At 44.6% G+C, this 24,259-nt stretch overlaps 1 protein-coding gene across 2 annotated transcripts in view; it reads right to left on the reverse strand.

The window, feature by feature from the left end:
• Positions 1 to 21,562, reverse strand: part of Snx6 (sorting nexin 6) — a 37,746-nt gene extending 16,184 nt beyond the window's left edge. The window contains exons 1-5 of one of the 2 annotated variants that reach the window (XM_036206164.1): positions 21,509 to 21,562; positions 21,307 to 21,357; positions 5,775 to 5,879; positions 5,163 to 5,273; positions 2,648 to 2,769 (exon numbers count right to left, since the gene is read on the reverse strand). In XM_036206164.1, the coding sequence (XP_036062057.1) occupies positions 2,648 to 2,769; positions 5,163 to 5,273; positions 5,775 to 5,879; positions 21,307 to 21,357; positions 21,509 to 21,514 (395 nt within the window). In that variant the 5' untranslated portion in view covers positions 21,515 to 21,562. The remainder of the gene's footprint in view (positions 1 to 2,647; positions 2,770 to 5,162; positions 5,274 to 5,774; positions 5,880 to 21,306; positions 21,358 to 21,508) is intronic. The other variant, XM_036206165.1, reaches the window with a different exon arrangement.
• Between the last annotated feature and the right edge of the window lie 2,697 nt (positions 21,563 to 24,259).

Consider the following 24,259-nt stretch of genomic DNA (forward strand, 5'->3'; position numbering starts at 1 on the left):
AAGTTCATTTCTGAAAAAGCCTCATGCTATTTTAGTATTTATTGTATCTAAATGTTAATATCTCAAGTCTTACAAACTTGATGTTGGGTCACTATTAGGGTATTTGTTTTCTTAGCTCTAGAGAAATTATTTGATACAACCATAACTCAATTGTTATATAATTATAGCCTTTCCACACCTAACACAAAAAAATAGCCAATCTTGTTAATCATTATTTTCATTGTTAATCATTTTCATATAGTAACCAAATTATGTGAGAAAGACTAACCACAGAGCAACTATTTATGACCTTATAATGAAGAAATGTGTTGAAGTATATTATCAATGACCCCCAGCAACCATACAGCAGCACAGGCAGCTGTGTGTGGGGGACCACTCAAGGAAAGAGCCCGGTAATCTTGCTTCAACTTCACGCAAGAAATGTCGGTCTTACACACCACACACCAGAGGCTCAATGTTGGGAGCGGTCTGATCTCTGGTCATTGTTCAGTGCAGAGGGAGGAGGTAGCAGGAGGACCACCCAAGGCTCTCTAACCTGGCCACGAAGAACTATCATCAGGGCCACCCGAAAACCAGGGCTTCAACAGGGACGCGCTCTGCTAGCTTCCAGCTCGGTCTTCTGAACAGTAATTATAGCGGTCTATGAGACTGCGGCACCCAGACCCGACACAGTTGACATGTCACTTTACACTTTGACAAAAACCTAGTCTGCTCATTTACCTTTCCAATAACTTACCGAAATTCTGAAAACTGGGGACAGAAGCTTGAAAACTAACTAAAAAAAGAGTAAGGGAAATGCACAAAAGAAGAAAAGGCCAGAGAAAGAGAAATGAGGTGACAAGGGAAACGACTGCCTCAGACAACTCTCAGAACACTGACAAGGTCCTGGAGTATTCTGTCACCACATGGCCTGCAGTCACTGTTTCCTTTTTGAACTGTGAGCGCGTGCACGCGTGCCTGCAGTCAGCTCTCCCGCTCCACCTTATGTGGGATCTAGGGACTCAACTCTCGTGCTTTGCCTGCTGATTGTCAGCAATGCTGACAGTGTATCTCTGATCTATACTTCCTCCTTTCTATTTTTTGTTTATTATTTGTTTTTCAAGACAGGGCTTCTCTTGAAACAGTCCTGGCTGTCCTGGAACTTGCTCTATAGACCATGCTGGCCTCAAACTCACACAAGATCCTCCTGCCTCTGCCTCCCAAGGGCTGGGATTAAAGGTGTGCAGCCACCACCACCTGGCTACTTTCCCTTTATTTATGAATAGTTTTCTTGCTACTTTGAAAAACATAAAATTATAAATAATATACTGAAAATGTAAAATTCATATTCTGTGTTCAGTGACTTCTCATTTAAGATCTGGAAATGTACTTGGCAGGTATCTTTGTTGTGGGCAGGTGGATGGACTCTCTGGGATATCAGACTGATGCTGAGCATCATAAAAATTAAAATAGACCTTCACATCTCCCCAAAGTAGAAAGTTCAAAAGTTTAATAAAAGAGGGGTTTGAAACTATTTTCTCAAATATGTTAAAGTGAAAATTTATCAAATTTTCAAGGACTTAATATGCCTACATGTGTTTGTGCACATGTTTGACTGCCAAGGAGGCCATTAGAGGATGTCAGATGCTGCAAAGCTGGAGTTACTGTTGTAATCCACCTCATACGCTTTAGTCCTCTACAAGAACAGCAAGCACTCTTAACCTTTGAGATATCTCTCTAGGCCCCTAAAAGCAACTTAATGAGAAAAACATTCTTTTAACTATTTATATTAGTTTGTTCCTATTCTTTTTCTATAGGCCAGAGCAGGTACAGAAAGGAAATTAAATATACATGCACTTTTTGTTGCTTGTTTTGAAGCAGGGTTTTATGTGGCTTTGAACCCACTCTATAAATGAGGCTGCCTTGAACTGATCCTCCTACCAAGTGCTGGGATTGTAGGTTTGGTGTATGTATGTATGTATATACACATCATATATATGGTCTACACTACACAGTGAGTTCCAGGATAGCCAGGGCTACACAGAGAAACCCTGCCTTGAAAATCCAAAATAAATAAACAAATACAGTCATGTTGGCTTCCATATATATACATATATATTTGTTTTTAGAAACAGTGTTTCTCTGTGTAGTTTTGAAGCCTATCCTGGAACTCACTCTGTAGCCGGGCTGGCCTTGAACTCACAGAGATCCACCTGCCTCTGCCTCCTGAGTGTTGGGACTAAAGGCATGTACCACCACCATCTAACTGGCTTCCTAATATTTTAAGAAGGTTTTAGATCCTAATTTTTTTTTTTTTTTTTTTCCTTCCGACACAGGGTTTCTCCGTGTAACTTTGCACCTTTCCTGGAACTCACTTGGTAGACCAGGCTGGCCTCGAACTCACAGAGATCCACCTGGCTCTGCCTCCCGAGTGCTGGGATTAAAGGCGTATACCACCACCGCCCGGCTAGATCCTAATTTTCAATAACTTAAAATCTGTGTAATTGTCTAATTTTCACAAAGAGGCTCTCAACATGATCATTTACACTGGCTTTGAGGACCTAGTCTGGATTTCACTCCAGTGAAACGGTTAAAGAATGGCATCAGAGAGCTCAAAACAGGCACCAAACAAGCACAGTTAACAGGACGAACAGGACCCGTCACGTACGCTTCCAGCTCCTGCTTCATCTTCGTGAACTCCTCCTTTGTCATCGACCCTTCCCCTTCTCCGAGCTTCTGCAGTTTTTCCCGGGAAGCATCGAAATCAGGTCTCGGTGGTGCTGGTGGGATCTACAATAAAACCAAAAACTCTTTCAGGAACTCCCTCTTTCCTTCTTTTCTTTTTTTAATACTTGTAACATTTTTTATCTCTCTCTCTCTCTCTCTCTCTCACACACACACACACACACACACACACACACACACACACACACATGCAGCACGTGCGAGCCCAAGCATGTGCAGGGTCAGAGAATAACCTGCAGGACTCGGTTTTCCCCTTCCATCATGTGGGACGCAGGGATCAAACTCTTCCGGGCTTGGTGGCAGACACGTTTTTACCTGGGGAGCCATTTTGCCAGCCCTACTTCATGTTCTCAGCACTGTACCACACTGTCTGAAAGAAGATGGGGGCTCCTGTACTCAGGAGGCTGAAGTACAATGGCTGCTGATCCGAGACCAACATGGCCTAATACTTGAGGACAGCCTTAATTACAAAGTGAAATCCTGCCTCAAACAAGACACAACACAACATTGAATGAATAATGTCAACGTATGACAAATGAACTGAGCACCAGAAATACCAAAATTGCGACTAGAAGACTTTACTAGTTTTAGAAACCAAGATCTGTGGGATCCTGTACACCAATGAAGAAATAGAGTCTAACATTATTTTATTAGCTTGTGGCAGAGGCTGCAGCAAAATCTCCTGCCTCACCCCTCCAAGTGCCCAACTCCCATAATACTTTTTATTTGGGGGCGGGGGGGGGGGGGGGGGGGGCAACAACATTAGGATGGCTCTTAAGGAGCGGAGAGATGCCTAGGGGCAAAAGCACCATAGCACAAAGCCTGATAATCTGAATTTCTGTCCTACACACAGGCCAGACACAGCAGCACATGTCTGCAATCCCATGTATATACTCCACAAACAGATACACGCACATTAAAATAAGTATTAAAAGTCAGGGGGTGGTGGCACACACCTTTAATCCCAGCACTTGGGAGGCAGAGGCAGAGGCAGAGGCAGAGGCAGAGGCAGATGGATCTCTGTGAATTTGAAGCCAGCATAGTCTACAGAGTGAGTTCCAGGACAGGCTCCAAAGCTACAGAGAAAACCTGTCTTGAAAAACAAACAAGCCGGGTGGCGGTGGCGCACGCCTTTAATCCCAGCACTCGGGAGGCAGAGCCTGGTGGATCTCTGTGAGTTCGAGGCCAGCATGGGCTACCAAGTGAGTCCCAGGAAATGAGCAAAGCTACACAGGGAAACCCTGTCTCGAAAAACCAAAAAAAAAAAAAAGAAAGAAAGAAAGAAAGAAAGAAAGAAAGAAAGAAAGAAAGAAAGAAAGAAAGAAAAACAAACAAATATTAAAAATTAAAAAAAAATTAAGACACTTCTAGCCAGGTGTAGTGGTGTGCAACTTTAATCCTAGAAAGTGGGGAAAGTCGGAATTAGAATGCAAAAAGAAGACTACATTATTGGTCATTCACCAAAATCTGAGCTACAGAAAGGGAACACATGACTCAAGGTGGTGAGGGCCTCAAGATGAAGACAGTCAGGCCATGATGACCTCAGGGAAATCATAAATGTCAGGGCTCTGACTGCTCAACAGCTGAGAAGAATAACCACTTACTACTGATTACAACATCTTAAGGAGCCTTCTAAACTCCAGTTTCTGTCCACTCAAGCATCCCAAACCACTACAGTTTGTAACATTCCTCAATTAATCACCTATTCCAATACTAATTATCCATGTTTAGAAGGGCTTGTGCCTGTAACCCTAGCACTTGAGGCAGAATCAAGACTGTTGCAGGTTCAAGGTCATCCTGGACTACACACTAAACAGTGAGTTCCAGACCACAAAAGGGCTACACAAGACAGCAAGACTCTATTTTGAATAAACAAAAAGAATTCAAGGTTAAGCAAAAAAGTATAACATTTTCAAAGTAAGACAAGACAACTCAGGATAAAAGGTGGCAGGCCAATGCCTCACAATTGGTATGTTTACAAATCACATCAGTTACTAAAAATGTTAAACAAAACCACATGAGTTTCTAAAATGTTCTTAGAAAATGAAACCCCAGGCTAGAAAGATGATTATCAGTAAAGACCCACAGAGTTCTTGCAGAGGAGCCAAGATGAGTTCCTCATACTGTTGGGTGGCTCACACCCACCTGTAACTCCAACTCCAGGGACATCTGATGCCTCTGGCCTCCACAGGCACCTGCACTAACATGCACATCCCCACACACAGATATATACATACATAACTGAAAACAAGAGCTGGAGAGTTGGCTCAGCAGTTTGGTGCTCTTCCACAGAACCCTCATTTGGTTCCTAGCACCCGTCAGGCAGCTCACCAACTTCCTGTTATCCAACTCCACAGTATCTCTTGTGGCCTCTCACACACCTAGATGCATGCACATTAAAAAAAAACCTTAACAAGAAAATGAAACCTAATACTTACAATGTAACCTGCATAGTCTTCATTTTCAACGAAGGAATCATGTAGCCAGATGAATTCCTCATGTTGTCGAACGACTGAAAATTCATTTTGTTTAAAATTTGGCAATGAACTCTGCAAAGACAGCAATTTTCCTGAATAAAAGTAAAATTACCCTTGGATCTTTGAAAACAGTCAACAGGCACCTACTTCTTGTACTGTTATCATCACTTAAAGGCTATAGTACTGGCTGGTGTGGTGCACTCACAGAGAAGACAGGCAGATCTCTGGGAGTTGAGGCCTGCCTGGTCTTCTAAGTGAGTTCCAGGCCAGCCAGAGCTACGTACTGAGTTAGACAGACAGGCAGACATAGACACACATACACACATACTCACACATGAACCTAGAAATTAAAATTATATGTAGGTTCTGTGTTAACTCCTAAAATCATAGAGTCACACAAACAAAAAGTAATTTCCCTAAACTTATTTGTTAAAGTATCAGTCAATTAAGACCTATGCCTCTTTCCAATACATTCCAAATTTAAGTTTTGAATCAATTGAATCAAAACCAATCAACATGTTACACAAGTATCAGCATTTCTAAAGGAACACAAAATACAAAGTCCCACTTTACCTTTGTGTGAACAGTAAATTTGACTTTATCCCGTTCACTAAGAGCATCCGAAATGTCCACTTGCAGGGCGGCATCACTTTGAAGATCTACATTTATTGCTTTAAGCTAAAAGAGAAAGCACAGTGTAAAGAAAGTTTCTATTTTATGCGTGTGTGTGTGTGTGTGTGTGTGTGTGTGTGTGTGTGTGTGTGCGCGCGCGCGCGCACGCGCGCGCCTTTGCGTGCAGATGTGCATCGTGCACATGAAGGGGCCCCTGAAGGTCAGAAGAGGGTGCAGGATCCCCCGGAACTGCCATGTGGGTGCTGGGAACTGAACTAGGGTCCTGCACAAGAGCAGTAAGTGGTCTTAACCAATGAGCCATCTTTACTTTTTTCTTTCTTTTTTTTTTTTAAGCTGAGGATAAAACCCAGGGCCTTACGCTTGCTAGGCAAGTGCTCTACCACAGAGCTAAATCCTCAACCCATTTTTAAAATTAATTAATTAATTAATTATGTATACACTCGCCAGAAGAGGGCACCAGATCTCATTACAGATGGTTGTGAGCCACCATGTGGTTGCTGGGAATTGAACTCAGGTCCTTAGGAAGAGGAGCCAGTGCTCTTAACCTCTGAGCCATCTCTCCAGCACCCTTTTCTTTTTAAAAGACAGTTAGGTTGGCCTCAAACTTGTGATCCTCCCATCTCTGCCTTCTGAGGGTGGGAATTAAAGGTATGTATCAGGAAACCTGGCCCTGTGTACTTTCATGTAATTCCATTCTTCTTCATAACAAGAACCAACACAAAACCAAAACAGAGAGATCGGGGTATGAACTCTATGGTCCCAGCACTCAGGAGGCTGAGGCAGAATGATAAACACAAGACTAGTTTGGACTACACAGCTAGACCCCATCTTAACCTCCACCATCAAAAATATAAGGAATCGCCAGGTGGGGGTGGCCCATGCCTTTAATGCCAGCACTTGGAAGGCAGAGCCAGGTGGATCTCTATGAGTTCGAGGCCAGCCTGATCTACAGAACGAGATCCAGATTGCACAGAGAAACCCTGTCTCCAAAAACCAAAAAAAAAAAAAAAAAAAAGTAAGGAATCTTTTACTTTATAGTTTGCTTTTTAACTAATGTACAAGCCACTTTAAAAATAATTACTGTGGCAGGCTGGCTAATGGCTCCTAAAAGTATCTCCATCTAAACCTGCAATCTGTGAATGGGCATTATGTAGCCAAGAGGCCTTTGCAGACTTGATTCAATTAAGAGTTCTGAGATTATCCTAGCTCATCTAGGTGTACCTTAAACTTTAAGGCCAAACCAGGCAGGGTGGGCCCAGCATTCTGGAGGCAGAGTGGGTGGAGCTCTGTAAATTAGAGGCAGCCTGATCTACAGAGCAAGCTTCAAGCCAGCCAGGACTACACTGAGATACTGTCTCAAAACAGGACCAACTAGTTCAACTGAGAGAAGGCATATGACTGCAAAGATCGGAGCACCACAGCCACCAGTGAGGACTGCTGCTGCTACTTCCAAGCTGAAAGAGAAAGGCCAAACCCCCACAGGACCCTGGAGGGAAGACACCTGAGTCAGTGCTGATTAGTCTATTTATGTTTTATGTATGAGTGCTCTGCACATATCCCTACAGGCCAGAAGAGGGCACCAGATCTTATTATCAATGGTTCTGAGCCACCATGTGGGTGCTGGGAATTGAACTCAGAACCTTTGAAGAACAGCCACTGGTCTTAGCTACTGAGTCATCTCTCAGCTCCTAATGCTGATTTCTAACTTGCAGAATTATGAGAATTGCTGTTGTTCTAACCAATTTGTGCTAATTTATTGCAACACCCAGAGAAACTAGTACATTAATCATACAGTTTTTGGAGTAACTTTACATTTCTCTATTTTGCACTTGTTTTTTCTTTTTTCTTTCTTTCTTTCTTTTTTTTTTTTTTTGCATGCACACACAGGCACAAGCAAGCACAAGCTGGGGGTAAGTGGGGTGGGGTGTTAGGGTTGATTTTTACACATGGCAAGCATGTGCTCTACTGCTGAGCTACATCCCCAGCTCACATTTCCTCATCTGTCATGTATTAACTGTCTAGATTAGCATTTCCCAAACACAACTGATAAGAATCAACCTGACCAGATGTGGTGGTGCACATCTGTAATCCCACAAGCAGAAGGTACAACAGGAGTGAGTTTGAGGCCAGCTTAGGTTACACACTGAGCAATGGGCTAGCCTCAGCTACATGCCGGACCCTACCCCAGAAAACAAAGATTACTCCAGATTATTAAAGTAATTTTTTTCTTTCCCTTCCCCTTCTTTCTAAACCAAACACAATGCCTTCCCCCTTTATCAATAGCACAGCTCTTGGCTTTCCCTTGTTTGCTCGGAGACAAAGGTTTTACTTTACAGTCCAGGCTGACCTTGAATTCAAGGGCTCCCAAGTGCTGGCATTTAGAATTATACGAATTCACCACCATGCTCAGCTAGCATTTGTTGTTTTTGATTCTATATCTATAAATATCCGTGTATCACACAATGAACGCTTTTATCTAGAGCAGAGTCTCAACCTTCCTAATGCTGCAACCCTTTAATACAGTTCCTCTTGCTGTGACCCAACCATAAAGCATTTTGTTGCTACTTCATAACTGCAACTTTGCTGCTGCTATGCATCATATTGTAAATATCTGTTTTCCAATGGTCTTAGGTGACCCCTGTGGAAGAGTCACTTGACCCCCAAAGGGTTACAACCCACAGGTTGATAAATGCTGATTTAGTCCATGATTCAATTTTTTTTTCCAAGACAGGGTTTCTCTGTGTAGTTTTGGCTATCCTGGATCTCCCTCTGTAGACCAGGCTGGCCTGAACGCAGAGAGATCTGCCTGCCTCTGCCTTCCCAGTGCTGGGATTAAGGCGTGCACCACCACCACCTGACTCAAATTTTTAAAGACAATTTACATATAATATGCAAGTCAGAATTAATTTGAAGCCTTAACAAACACACATTTTGCAGAATGCCAAACTGAGACAATGGACATTTCTATCACTTCCAGAGTCCCTGTGTGTCCCTCTAGCAAACTTAACTTTCCTGCTTTTAGTTCTTGAGTGTGGCTTATGCAGATGTAGGGTAATGCTTGTGCTGTGAAGGGCAAATGTCTGTCACTCTCCACCATATTTTGTTTTGCATGAGATAAGGTATCACTGTGTAGCCCTGGCTACACTGGAACTTCCAATGTAGATCAGGCTGGCCTCTCCCTCCCAAGACTAGGATTAAAGGAGTACGACACCATGCCCAGCTTGCCACACTTTTTTTTGCGACAGCACCTCTTACCAAACCTGAAGCTGGCCATTCAGCTAGCCTGGATGGTCACCCACTTCCTGGGATCTGCCAGTGTCCACCTCCCCAGTGCTGAGTCACAAACATATACTGCCATGTCCAACCTGTTTCTGTCAGCAGGCTCTGGGGATCAGAACTGAGATCCTCACGCTTATACAGCAAGCATTTCATTCGGTGAGTCGTCCCCAGCCCTAGTTCTTAACTTCCTTCTGTTATTTCTCTTGTATCCCTTACATAGTATGTAGTACGTAGTATATTATACGTACTAATGCCTTACTAGTGATTAAGTCAACCTACCATGTCTTTTTCATCTTAAAATCAGGGTTCACTACCCGTTCCAAAAGCAAAACCTAGTTCTAGAGTTGATCTTAGAAAGTACATACCGCCAGGCAGTGGTGTTGCACAACTTTGATCCCAGCACCTGGGAGACAAAGGTAGGTGGATCTCTGTGAGTTTGAGGCCAGCCTGGGCTACAGAGTAAATTCCAGGAAAGGCGCAAAGCTACAGAGAGAAACTGTCTCGAAAAACCAAAAAAAAAAAAAAAAAAAAAAAAGAGTATGGTGGTATTTTATTTGTACTGAAATGTGATTTTATTTGTATGTTAATAAATAAAGTTGCCTGGGGGGTCAGAGCTAATAGCAAGCCATAGCAGAAGCCAGGTGGTGGTGGTGGTGGTGCTGCTGCTGCTGCTGCTGCTGCTGCACACCTTTAATCCAGATCACATGACAGGCAGATCTCTGTGTGTTCAAGGATACAGCCAGCATGGAGACAAATGCCTTTAATCTCAATACCAACCATAGAAGACCTGGAGGTCTGTGTAGACAGGCAGTGATGAGGAGGTCATGTGGTTGGGTTTACAACCAATGAGAAGGCAGAACAGAAAGTCAATAAAAAGACAGATACACAGGAAGTAGGCCTCTTTCTGAGGGGAAGGACGACAGCGGCAGTGAAGGGTAAGAAAGGGTTTTAGTCTCAGCTCTCAGCTACTGCTCTGACCTCTTGGGCTTTTAACTCTGCATTTGGCTCTGTGTTTAGAATTACATCTACAAAAGAGAAAAAAGAAAAAGAAAGTATATACCAATTGGGTGGAGTACGTCTTTAATCCCAGCACTTAGGAGACAGAGGCAGGTGAATCTCTGAGTTCAGGGCCAGACTCCGGTCCAGGGCTACACAGAGAAACCCTGTCTCAAAAAACCAAAAAGGGGGTTGGGGGAAGAACAAACCAATCTCCAGAGCTGAAACTCTTTTCAGCTCTTCATGATACAAATGGAACACTCCCCACACCCGATTTCTTTCATTTATATGTCATCATCAATACAAAATATCAGCCAGAGTGTTCCTTCTGATTCTCCCTATAGTTGGTTTCTACATCCACTTCACATCCCAATAATTACTTCCTAGTTCCTGAGCACATAGAAAAGTAGACATAAAGGATTATTTCGCTTGATAGTAAGTTGCACTTCACATACATTAAGACTTTTTTTCAAGTCCTGTTAATAATTACCAAGATATATAATGAAAAGCCAGTCTCTAAAAATGAAACTCCCCTGCCTTCTGACCTCAGGTGGCAGTGTATGATAAAATGAAATCACTCCCACTTCAGCACAAAGTCTCACTGAAAGTGGATTTGCTAACCTGCTTCAATGCATTTTCCCCCCCTGGTTTTCGAGACAGGGTTTCCATGTGTAGCCCTGGCTGTTCTGGAACTCAATCTGTAGACCAGGCTGGTCTCGAACTCAGAGATCCATCTCCCTCTGCCTCCTGAGTGCTAGGATTAAAGGCATGCACCATCACTACCCAGTGTTCAGTGCATACTTTTATATTTTAATATAATGAAATAAATCTGTTAATGACAACTGTATTTTAACTATTTTTATTACACTGAAAAAAATTTCAATCACCTTCACTTAGATTTCATAAAACATTATATTGTAAATTTTATGCTAATTACATAAATTATATAGATTTCCCAGGTAGACTTTTCCATTCTGGGAAAAAAAAGTAACTTCAGAAGGTTTTATTAACGGAAAGACTTAATGCAGACAACCTGTGATCACCAACATTTAATTAAAATTTTGCAACTAGTGAGTTCAGTTTGAAGAACTTTCTAATTAGACTTTAACTGGTTTAATCTTTATTTGGACCAATAAACTTTGTCCTTTTTTTAGTTAGAGACTGAATAAGTTAAACATTTGTATTGTTGTTCATAGAGACAAGGACACAACATGTGTATTAAGCAACAAAAATATAGTATCATTAAAAATAATCTAAAGGGTTGGGGATTTAGCTCAGTGGTAGAGCGCTTGCCTAGCTGGTTCGGTCCTCAGCTCTGAAAAAAAAAAAAAAAGGAAAAAAAAAAAAAAATCTAAGGCCCAGGGAGGTAGCACACCTTTAATTCCGAGCACTAAAGGCAGAGCCAGGCAGGTCTCTGGGAATTCCAGCCTGGTCTACAGAGCAAGCCCTGTCTCAGAAAATACAGACAAGTAAGTAAGAACTTAACAACCTTAGGCTGGAGAGATGGTTCAGCCACTTAAGGGTAACTGCTGTTCTTCCTCCAGAGGGCAGGACAGGAATTTGATCTATAGCACCCACATGGTGGCTACCGACCAACCGCTGGTAACTCCAGCTCCAGAGTTGCTTCCAAGGGTACCTGCACTGCAGGGGCTTGCACATTTAAAGACCCTAAACCAGGTGTGGTGGTGCACAGAAGTCTCAGCTTTTGGAAGGTGGAGTCCTGAGGGTCAGAAGTTCAAGGTCATCCTCATCCAAACAGGAAGCTAGGCCAACCAGTGCTATGTAAGACCCTGCCTCAAAGCACCAGAGCATGAAAAGGATGCTGGCCAGTTGCTGGCTGGCTAATTCTCCACTTATAACTGCTTAGGAGCTTAGGCTCCTGAGATGGCTCAGTGGGTAGAGTGCTGTTTGCCTGATGGTCTGAGTTTGATCCCTGGAACTCACACAGTGGAAGGAGGGCTTCAGCAAGTTGTCATACATGTGTGCACACAAGATAAATAAACATAGAAATTCAACCACTTTCTCCTCTAGAAAAGCATTAGCACACGTATAGAGGTGCATGAGAAAGAAGGGAAAATAACCAACTATGGCCATCGTTCTTGCTTCTGCTCTGTCCTTCTGCAATCTCTTCCTTACGGACCCACCACTACAATCTCCTTACACTGGACATCATTCCTGTGTTCAAAAGGGTTCCCGCTTGGAGAAGCCCAGGTCCTTACTGTGGCCCACCAGGAACTCTAAACTCTCACCTGACCCTATTCCACTATCCCCTGGCTCCCTGTACTCGGGAGGCAGAGGCAGATGGATCTCTGTGAGTTCCAGGCCAGCCTGCTGTACAGAGCTAATTCTAAGATAGCCAAGGCTATACAAAGAAACTCTGTCTTGAAAAACAAAAAATAAATAAAATAAGTGAAATCCTTTAGAAATTAAACTAAGTAGGTGTGGTGGTATATGCCTTTAATTCTAGCAACCAGGAGGTGGATCTCTGTAACCAGGAGGTGGATCTTTGTAAGTCTGATGCCAGCCTGGTCTATATAGCAAGTTCTAGGCCAGCCAAAGCTACAAAGACAGACCCTGTCTCAAAAAAAACCCAAAATAAATAAAATAGAAATGGCCCTGTATATAAAAGCAGAGGGGAGGGGCTAGTGGGGAAGAGGAAGGGAATCATGGGAGTGAGTAAGGGTACACAAGAGGGTGATGGATGGTAAATATGCTCAAAATACACTAAATATTGGGTTGGGGATTTAGCTCAGTGGTACAGTACTTGCCTAGCAAGCACAAGGCCCTGGGTTCGGTCCTCAGCTCTGGAAAAAAAAAAAAAATGTTATAATGTGGGGCACTTGCCACCAAGCATGATGATCTGAGTTTGGTCTTCCGAACCCATGGAGAAAAAAACTGACTACTTCAAGCTGACCTGTTTCCACACGTACACATGGCACGAGTGTGCTTCAAGCTGTCCTCTGTTTCCACATGTACACATGGCACGTGTGCTTTCTTCCCTTACACAGAAAATAAATAACATGTAATCTCCTTTTTAAAAAAGAAAGAAGGGCCAGGCATGGTGGCACACACTTTTAATCCCAGCACTCAGGAAGCAGATTTCTGAGTTTGAAGCCAGCCTGGTCTACAGAGTTCCAGGACAGCCAGGACTGTTACACAAAGAAACTCTGTCTCAAAAAAAAAAAAAAAAAAAAAAAACAACAACAACAAAAAAAAAAACAACCCCAAGATAAATAAAGAAATAAATAGATAAATAAACAAAAGAAGGGGCTGGAGAGATAGCTCAGCAGTTAAGAGCACTGGTTGCTTGGGGTTGGGGATTTAGCTCAGTGGCAGAGTGCTTGCCTAGCAAGCGCGAGGCCCTGGGTTTGGTTCTCAGCTCCGAATAAACAAAACAAAAAAGAAAAAGGGGGGAAAAAAAGAGCACTGGTTGCTCTTACAGAGGACCCAGGTTCAATTCCCAGCACCCACATGGCAGCTCACAACTGTTCGTAACTCTAGTTCCAGGGAATCTGACACCCAATGCACATAAAAAAAAAACTAAGTAAATAAAATAAAAGAGAAAGAAGAATGCCATAATGAAACCTATTATGTATGCTAATAAAAATCTTATTTTTTCATTATTTTTGTGCATAAATCTGACCATAATTTCCCTGTATATTACATTCATATAGCTGAATCTATAATTTTTACTAACCAGATCAAGTCACCAGCATTTGTTGGCATAAATGAGCATCATAATTATTCCAAGTTGAGTTTCAGCCAAATACATGCATGGAACAGAGTCTAGAATGTCTGCTAATTTCAGTTACGTATGTTTAACTCTTACAGAAATAAAGTGTTTTTAAAACAAATAAAAGCAGGGCTGGAGAGACTCTCAGTAGTTAAGAGCATTCAACTGCTCCTGCAAAAGACCCAAGTCCAGACCTCAGCACATAGGTCAAGGGGCTCACAACTGCCTCCGCTCCAGCTCCAGGGGATCTAGTGTCCTCTTATAACCTCTGAGCTCATGCACACCCATCTATACACAGACATACATATAAGCATGTAGCTAAAATCACCAAAGTAACTCTTGCCTGGCACTCCTTGGCTTCTCCATGCCAGGACTCTTTCAGTTTTAGCTCTCACCTCACACCTCAGCTGCTATGCTCCAGTTGCCTATTAGCTGCTTTCTTTGCTCTTCTGGAAGGAAGCAGCAATCCACTGTCCACGTTAAGAGTGTGATGCAACACTGTTAGTGTCTGAACACATGTGCTTTCTAGCTTAGGGCCCCTCAGCACTCCCAGGGCCTGCAGCTCTTGTCATTCTGGACTTTAGATGCAGTCTTCCAGCCACAGCTACCTTTGCATCCTCTGCCTCAGTCAGGTCAGGCACTCCAGGGAGAACCAAAGGACCACATACTATCCTTTCTGCCAGCTGTCCTTCCCTTCCTCTGTACCTACAAAATCCCTGATCAACATTGAGGAGGTAGCTCATTTTGGTGACAACAAAGAGGTTAGGAGTCCAGACCCCAGAGCTGAATAGCATGTGTCTGACTACAGCTCCTACTGGCTGCGTAAGACCATAACCAGTTGTCTAATCTTTCTCAATCTGTGTAAACGTGTCCATACTATACAGGCACAAAGATAATGCAAATATCTTTAAAAGTACAATTTCCATGCCAGGCATGGTGGTGCAGGCTACTAGCACTTGGAAAGCAGAGGCAGGTGAATCTCTGAGTTCAAGGCCAGCCTGGTCTAGAGAACAAGTTCCAGGACAGCCAGGACTACACAGAGAAATCCTGTCTCAAAAGCAAACAAACAAAAAACGACAGTCAAGGACAAGGTGTGTGAGGGGCAGGCACGGGCAGTTTGTATGGGGTGGGAGTGGCATGGACCAGCTAGCCACAAAGGGTTGTCAACAGTGATGAGGACAGCATAAGATGTATGGACCTTGAAAAGAAATGGAGTACAAGGAAGTTCTTGGGGGCTGGAGAGATGGCTCAGCAGTTAAGAGCACTGACTGCTCTTCCAGAGGTCCTAAGTTCAATTCCCAGCAACCACATGGTGGCTCACAACCACTTGTAATGAGATCTGGTGCCCTTTTCTGGCCTGCAGGGACACATGCAGGGAGAATACTGTTTACATAATAAATAAATCTTAAAAAAAAAAAAAGGAAGTACTTGGGAAGAGAAATGATTTAATTAATAACTTTAATCATAAAGTGTTAAGTAAACAAAAAGGGTACATAGAAAACAGAAGGATAAAAGACCAATAATGGATATTGCTACAATCCAGAAAAACACGAAAACCTTGAAAAAAAATTAGGGCAGCGCCAATGAGCTGCCTCAGTGGGTGAAGGTACTTGACACTTAACACACTCAGACCTGCTCAGTGCTATTCCTACTCAGGTGAGCCTGGGCTGTATAAGTAAAGTCGCTGAGCAGGCCAGGGAGCAGCAGTCCTCCATGTGTCTGTCTGTCTGTCAGCGCCTGCCTTCAGCTCCTGCCCTGGCTTCCCTCACTGGATTATAAAACCTGTAAGCCAAATAAACCCTTTCCTCCCCAGCACAGTTTTGGCCTGTGTTTCATCACAACAGAAAGCAAACCAGAACATGACTGACAGAGTGAGCCTGATGACCTATCCCTGGAGCCCATGTAAAGGTGCAAAAAGGAACCAACTTCATAATGCTGTCCTCTGGACTCCACACTTTCAGTAACAATAAATAAAAGTTGTAATATTTTAGCTGGGCAGCGGCGGTGGCGCATGCCTTTAATCCCAGCACCCTGGAGGCAGAGCCAGGCGGATCTCTCTGAGTCTGAGGCCAGCCTGGTCTACAGAGTGAGTTCCAGGACAGGCACCAAAACTACATGGGGAAACCCTGTCTCAACCACCCCACCCCAACTGTAAAATTTATAAAAAGAAAGAGCAAGTATTCTACGGTGAAATTCAGTTGGCCTCAGTGACTGTTCTGATTCAAGGATGAAATCTATGTGTGATTCAGAGGTTCTTGCACATGATTCCACTAGGACAAGACTCACAGAGGATCGGTAGGACCCAGAGTCCACAAGAGGCAGCCACCCCACCTAAAGCCATTGTTTTTTTTTTGAGCTGAGGATCGAACCCAGGGCCTTGCGCTTACTAAGCAAGTGCTCTACCACTGAGCTAAATCCCCAAGCCCTAAAGTCATTTTTTAAAGACAGCATACCATTTAGAACTGAAAGAGAATTCTCTACATGCTAAGAGAACCAGACCATCACTCACTGGGACACGCACTACACATCAAAATCCAGCACATCCAGTTCAAAGGACTCATTTGTTTACTGCTATGGGACTGACTGCTCATTTCTCTGCATGTGGCTTCTGAAGAAAACAAAGCCCAGCCAGCAGCTTCCAATACTGTCAGCTTTGTTTCCATTTTAACTTTTTGGGGGTAGGGAAACACGATCTAGCCCAGGCTGACCTCAAATTGGCCATCCCTCTGCCTCAGTTCTCCCAAGAGCATGGATTATGGGTGTGTATCACCATATCCAGCTAATACTAATTTATTCTTTAGTTCTTCCTGTCATAAGAGCCTGTCTGATAAAAACACGATGGTGAGCCAGGAGTAGAGGTGCACATCTTTAATGTGAGCACTTGGGAGGCAGAGGCAAATGGATCTCTGTGACTTTGAACCCAGCCTGATCTACAGAGCAAGTTCCTGGACTGCTAGGACTGTTATACAGAGAAACCCTATCTTGAAAAGCAAAAACAATAAATAAAATAAAGAAGGGCTGGTGCAATGGGTCAGTGGGACCTGAGATCCCACATGGTGAAGGGGAGAACCAACTCTCACTGGCTGTCCTTTGCCCCTACATATGCATCCCTCAAACAAACAAAGTGTGAAAGAAAAAAAGAGATTCCCTTTTTTAAAGGCTGAGCAAAATAATCTAAAGCAATGGTTGTAGTATGTAGCTGTTTGAGCCATGCCCTGAAGCACCGCCCCTAGTGAGGCAGCTGGCTGTTACACACACCTGCCTATGACCTTGAGGTACAGGCCTCTAGGCGTGGACACCAGGGACCCTCTTGGCTACCTGGTGGTTCTTGATGCTGAGATCTTGGACCCAGCCGTTCAGCATGGGACACAGTTCAGCTTCCCTAGACCCTACAATAAATCTCCCATGGTTGTGAGTTTACCCCCAAATAAATTCCTTTGATCATTAAAAAGACTCTGTGGACTTATCCCATTAAATGGTTCTCAACCTTTCTAATTCTGCGGCCCTTCAATACAGGTATTCATGTTGTGGTGACCCCAACCATGAAATTATTTAGTAGCTACTTCATAACTGTAGTTTTGCTACTGCTAGGAATCGTGATGTAAATATCTGTTTTCTGATGGTCTTAGGAGACCCCTATAAAAGAGTCATTCGACTCCCAAAGGGGTTGTGACCCAGGGGTTGAGAACAGCTAAAGTCTGAAAAACCTGCATCAGAACAGAAATGACACAGACATTTAAAACAGGCCAATTTCTGTCCCTAAAATGAGGAGACAGCAAACCAAATTTGCAACAGTAATCAAACTTCAGTGAACAGGAGTTCTTCACGGTACCCACTTCAATGCTAAAAGTGGCTGCTGGGAGCCAGAGAGATAGCTCAGTGAGTAGTGTGTGCTGCACAGGCTTAATGATCTGAGTCCAATCCCAGGACCCACAGCCAGGACAGAACTGGGCTGGAGGGATGGCTGAGTAGTTCAGAGAGCTTGGTGCTCTTCCAGAAGACCCAAGTTTGGTTCCTACCACTCAAAATGGGCGAATCACAACCACCTGTTAACTCCAGCTTCAAGGGATTCTAAGCTTTCTCTTGGCCTCCTCTAGAACTTACACACACACACACACACCTATGCACACATAAACAGTAAGATAAATCCTAAAATAAACTTTAAAAATAGATGTCCCTTCCAACCAAGAGATCTCAATTTAGTTAAGAGGGCAAGGACCCCAGATTTTCTGTTTTGCTTTTCAAACACCCCAAGTGATTCTGGTCTGGGCAGACCTTTCTGTTTTTGAAATAGGATCTTGCTTTGTAGCCCAGGCTGGCTTTGAACTGGTTCTCCTCCTGCCCCAATTTCTGGAGTGCCACAGGAATGCACTACTACATCTGGACACCAGGTGACTCTGATACAAGTGTTGTATTTTCTTGGCCAGAGGTTGAGATAAAGACTTGATTTGTAGTCTAGATGTCCTAGCACTTTCTAGGTAACCCAATCTATACCATACAGCTACACCTCCAGCCTGTGTTTTGTTTGTGCATTTTGTTCCACTTCACGATTCTCATCTAGGCACTCCTTCACGGAGCCCCTCACTCCCTGGAGTCTCTCTCCCTTTTCCTTAATAAATCGACATTTACTGCAAACAAAATGTTTTCACTGGCAACATCCTATAATGACCCCACCTCGGCCGCTGTGCTCTTTGCTTCCCCTCTGACTGTGTGGAAAGTTCTGGGACATACCACTTAAGTACTTTCAGTTCTGTAAACAAATTTTACCAAGGCAAAAAGCTACCAGCACAAACCAGAAAACATCCCACTTTTCATGTCATTGATGTAAAAAGAATTTTTTTAGAAAGTTGACACTTTTGATGAACAAATCCTGTTTGCTTTTTATGGCAGACCACAAAAGACAGTTTTTAATCTAAGCAAAGCTACATGCTTTTAGAAAACCAGTTTATCTGAACTAAAACTAATCTCATTTCATCAATAACTGCTAGTTCCTCCCGTTGTCTTTTATTTTCCAGTACCAAGGATTGAGGACAAGGTCTGACCCATGCCAGGCAACCACACTCACCACTGACATACAACTCCAGTCCCTTGCCCACCTTAAAATCCAAAATACACCAGGCAGTGGCACATGCCTTTAATCTGTACTGGGGAGGCAGAGGCCAGCCAGAGCTACAAAGTAAGATCCTGTCTCAAAACAAACACAACCCAAAATACAATTAGTAAATCCTAATTCTGTCTTACCCAAGAATTGCATATACATATATTATACATAAACTTAACTAGAAGTTAAGTTTTAGAAAGCAGCAATCATATGATGTTCCCATGTAAACAGAGAGAGTTGATTTATCATTTACAAAAGCAGCTGGCTGCTACTCTCAAGTCTCCCATGAGTGTATGCCCACACTATGAGTCCTTTCAAGACTCCTTAGAGCTCATACCCCTGCTCCTGGGTGTGTCTGTCTTTCTGAGAGAGTGGCTCTTTCTCAACCCTCGTCTCTATTAAAGTCTCTATTAAATTAACTATCTTTATAAAACCCAATCTTGGGCCTGCAAAATGGCTCAGTTAAGTGCTCACTGTGCAAGCCGAGAGCCCACGTAAAAGGCGGGAGGGGAGAGCTGACCCTACAAAGCTGTTCTCTGTATCGGGATACACGTATGACCTTCAAGCAGAAAGGGGACTATTTGGAGAAAGAAAGGGGATCAGCCGTAGTATGAGCCCCTCCATGACAATAAATGTTAAAGAGTCCGCTTCAGGGGCTGCTGAGATGACGTCAGCAGTTCAGAGCACACTGCTCTTACGGAGAACCTGAGTTCGGTTCCCAGCGTCCACATCAGACTGCTCCCAACCACCAGGCCCTGCAGGTTCAGAGGACCTGACCCCTGCGGCCTCTACAGGCACTCGCACACAGATGCACCTCGCCACAGAATTAAAAATAAATCCTTACACCCCTCTCGTCCCCAGGAGAGTCCTTGCTTACCTGGAACTGGCTATGCAAAACAGCCCAAACTCTAATTCAGAGACTCACCCACCCCTGCCTTCCAGAGTGCTCGGGTTAAAAGCCTGAGCCACCCTGACCAGCTACCCTCTTATCAATATCCTGCAATCTTAGCAATACCCGGCAATGTTTTATCATCTGCAACATTATCCAACACCTATTATAGCTCACATTATCTAGGATGGATAAGTGAAAGCAAGGGGAAACGGAAGTAGAAACTAGGCTGGGTGGCACACTTGAGAGGCAGAGGCAGGAAAAATGCCTTAAATTCCAGGCTAAACCCAGCTACACGGACATTCGTCTCAAAACAAAACAAACAAACCCTGGGTGGTGGCTGCACAGGTAATCACAACACCGGAAGGCAGAGGCAGGTGGATCTGACTTTGAGGCCAGCGTGGTTTACAAAGTGAGTTCCAGGACAGCCAGGGCAATGAAGAAATCCTGTTTGGGGGAGGTGGGGGAGCCTAAGAAATAAAGTGTGAGCTGTTAAATGATAAAATGGTGGCATCAAAACTTTAGTTAGTGGCAATCATACATCTGTATCAGTAGTTTTCAATATAGCACTTGTACGAGGCACAGCATTGCTATCCTTCAAAGACAAATGCAGAAATCAGAGCTTTAAACTAGGGGCAGTTTAAATGGGGAATTTAAAGATCAAAGATGGGGAAAGGGCGAAGGAGTCCAAGAACACAAACTCAGTTTTAAGCTCTGGATACTTGATGTACAGTACAGTGATTAATAAATGCATACTTGAAACTTGCTGAGAGCAGACCAAGTGTTCTCATCAAAAAGAAACTGACGGTCCTGGGGTGAGGTGTGCACTACTTAACTTGACAATGGTAATCATTTCACAACCTCTACATGCATCAAAATATCACGCTGTACATTTTAAATACATAAATTATGATTTTGTAAGCCACATCTCCATAAAGCTAGAGGAAGGAAACACTATCCAGAGAACCCCGAAAAGGATCGGGGCTGAGGGATATACTAGAAAAAGTAAAGATAACTGAGGGCTACCAGTTCTTTGCAACATCTGTGAGGGCAGAGCTGAGATTTGCTGACCGCAAGTAAAAAAAAAAATCATTACAAATGGGTAAATTTAGCCCAAATCCATACCATTCAGCAAAGAAAAGGGGAACGGGGATTCCAGAAAGCCACCGAAAGGTTCTGATGATAACCACTGGGCGTTCCAAGCCGGCCTCCACCTCGGCCACCCCACCTGCAGCGCGGGGCCTGGGAAGAGCAGGCTCAGCACCGGGCTGGACCGCCCGCCCCGGGCGAGGAAGCAGCCGCGGGGTTCCGAACCGAGAGGAGCGCACGACCCCCGGGCAGAAGGGCGGGGCGCACGCCGCGGAGGTCGGCCGGGCGACGCCGGGGGCGGGCGGCAGCGCAGCCCGGGACCCCTCCTCAGGCCCCGGCGGGGAAAGAGACCGAGGCTCCTACGCGAACGGAAAGCACAACTTACTCCGCGGTCTTCCTCCGAGAGGAAGTCGGGGCCGTCATCCAGGCCTTCCTGCTGAGTCCGCGGGCCCGGCGCACCGAGCGGGAGGAAGGGGAAGGGGAGACACAAAGAGAGACATTAGCGCCCGGCCCGCGCCGTCCCCGCGCCCGCCGCGCCCGCCGCCCCCACCGCGCGCCCCGGGTTCGCCGCCGCCGTGAACACCCACCATCATGGCTGCTTCGAGTCCGGGGCTCGCGCAGGCGCACTCGCGAGGCCACGACCAGAGCCGGCCGCGCGGGTGGGGCTGGGGGCGGGGCCTAGCGCCGGGCCCGCCCCCTGCCCTTAGGAAGGCGGAGGGCTGGGGGTGGGAGGGAGAGGGTCGGTGCAAGAGAAAGCATACCCGGTCCTTTGCGCCAGGTAAGAGGGACGGTCAGCCCGAGCCGTGGTAGCCGCTTGCTGCTGGCTAGCTCAGGCTCGGGAAGGCCCCAGGGCCACCGGGAGAGCCGTCTAGTTCCCTTGCCCCGAGGGCCCAGAAAATCTGTGCAAGCACCCTGCAGGAAGCCACAGTAAATATTCTTGTCTTTGTATTGGGCTACGCGATGATTAATCATCATTAATACCACATTGCCTGTAGAAGTTTGAGGAAACGAAGAGCCTTTACACAGTAAGCAGACTATAATCAAGCTTTTACTGCTGGCGAAGTAATAACTACCTCAGCTTGGGGTGCTAATGACTGAGCACTATAAAAACGAGCTGTTCTGATTTCAAGAGCATTCCTTGCCTTTATACTAAGAAGTAATCCCCAGACTTGCTCTGACTGTCCAGGTGGATAGCACCAAACCAGTATCCATTGGGACTTGAGAACACAAAAATTATTTCTTGGGTCACCATGATGGCTTAGCAGTGAAAGGTACTTGCTGCTAAGCCTAATGACCTGAGTTCAATCCCCAGGACTGATCCACAAGGTAGACAGGTACTGCACGTTGTTCTTTAACATACATCCATGCACCCACACAAGATCAATACATAAAAGTAATTTTAAAAGAAAAAAATTCTAACCTACTGCTCTTCACCTCTAGGAAGGCACACTCACGCAATCCTTTTGTCTCCATTTATTTAATGACATCAGCGCCTTCAAGTGTTCATGCCAGAGACCTGTCCTAGTCAAACCCTTTACCTTCCTCACTCCTCACTCTTCAAATCTAGATATCGCTGTGTCTACGATTGATTCATTTTCTCCACCTCCCTCCTACACATAGACATGTGTGTATTCACCCTCTCCCCCACTCCTAGCCTTACCAGCATCCCAACCTCCCTGGGCCCCCGACAATGACACCCTCATTTCAGCTAAAAAGTTACAGAAGAGATTACATCACCCCTAATCATCAACAGATGTCTGCAATGTCAGATCCCAAAAAGCTGCAGACAAATGGCTAACTGTGGTGCCTATTAGTATACCCAAGTGCACGTTGGCCTCCAGGCTCTCTCAAGACTGCAAGTACCTGGTACAGAGTCCCTGTTGGCATCCTGGCTCCTCTCAGCTCTTCTTAGCCTGTCCCCTACCCTAAACTGCTCCAGCTCACAGGCTTCCCTTCCCCCAGCTTCTCACATGTCACCGCCATTCTGGCCACGTGCTCTCTCTTTGCTGTCTCTCCTCTTTCCTCTCTCTCTTTCCTTCTCTCTTACTCTCCCCATTCCCTCTCTCCACTCATAGCCTGGCCCAGTCTGCTGGCCATGTTCAGTCTACTACTTTCTCTCCCTGCTCTGGACTCTTCCAGATGCCTCAAGCTCCACCCTCCCTCATATCGACAATAAAAACCTTCCCCTCAACCATTCCGTGGACCGGTCACGTCCTCGCTTTATAGTTTTTGAGACATATAGCTCTGGATGACTACCTGTGTCAACCAGGCTGGCCTCAAACTTGCAGAGATCCTCCTGCCTCTGTTTCCCCAGATGCTAGGATTATAGATTCTGCTACCACACCTGCCTTACTTTTGTGATGTTTCTTTGCATGTGCAGTTTCTTTCTTTATCCTGTAGCATTTTCTGAAGTGGTTCTGCTTTCTCCACTTCCACAGCAGTCACTTCACTGGCCATTTACAATTATCAGTCTTTCAAGTGCTGAGATTATTCTTTTCCCAAGATTTTCCAGGATACTGTGTAGCTCAGGTTGCCCTCAAATTTGTGATCTTCCTGCCTCAGCCTCCTAAATGCTACAATTAAAGATGTGTACTGAAGTGGCCGTCCCCTCTTATAACAGGCCTGACCCTAACAGGGCCAGTTGAGTTTTCCCTTCCAGGGGCCAGTTTGCTAAGACCCCTGCCCCGTATTACCCCATCATCCTGTGTTGACTCATGTCCGGCTTCAATCAGACTCTCAGGAAGTACATCTAGACTGGTAACCAATCAGGGTTCTACCTGGCCACAAGCAGACCCCTGACACAGCAGACAGACCCCTGACGCTGCAACCATAGTTGCTACCAGATGTTACAAGCCAATCATAAAATGGTTCCTATACCACTAAGGGTCTATACCCAATCATTTCAAAGTACACTTAATCACAGCTAGAACCCCCCTAATCCTGCTTAAAAGGAGACTGCAAGCTTCTCAGGATCACCACTTGCCACTCTCTCAGATGGTTGACCCCCGTATGCTGGACTTGTTTATTAAACACACTTGCTGATTGCCTAAGTGACTGGTGTTTTGTTTTGTTTTTTAAATGGGACTTCTCTTGGACCCTAACATGTACCATCACTACCGAATATCTCCTAATTTTTCTTATTCTCCATATCTCTCTCCCTTATCCTGCACACTGCTACCAGTACACAACACAGATGTGGATGATTTCAAGGTGATTCTGCTCAATAATGTGTATGTTTGAGCAGTGGGTATATGCATGTGTATGCATGTCTGTGTACAGGTGTGTGTAGTCATATGTGCATATGCAAAGGCCAGAGGTTGAAGTCAGGTATTATCTTC

The sequence above is a fragment of the Onychomys torridus genome, chromosome 14 (genome assembly GCF_903995425.1).
Source record: "Onychomys torridus chromosome 14, mOncTor1.1, whole genome shotgun sequence".
Classification (NCBI taxonomy): domain Eukaryota; kingdom Metazoa; phylum Chordata; class Mammalia; order Rodentia; family Cricetidae; genus Onychomys; species Onychomys torridus.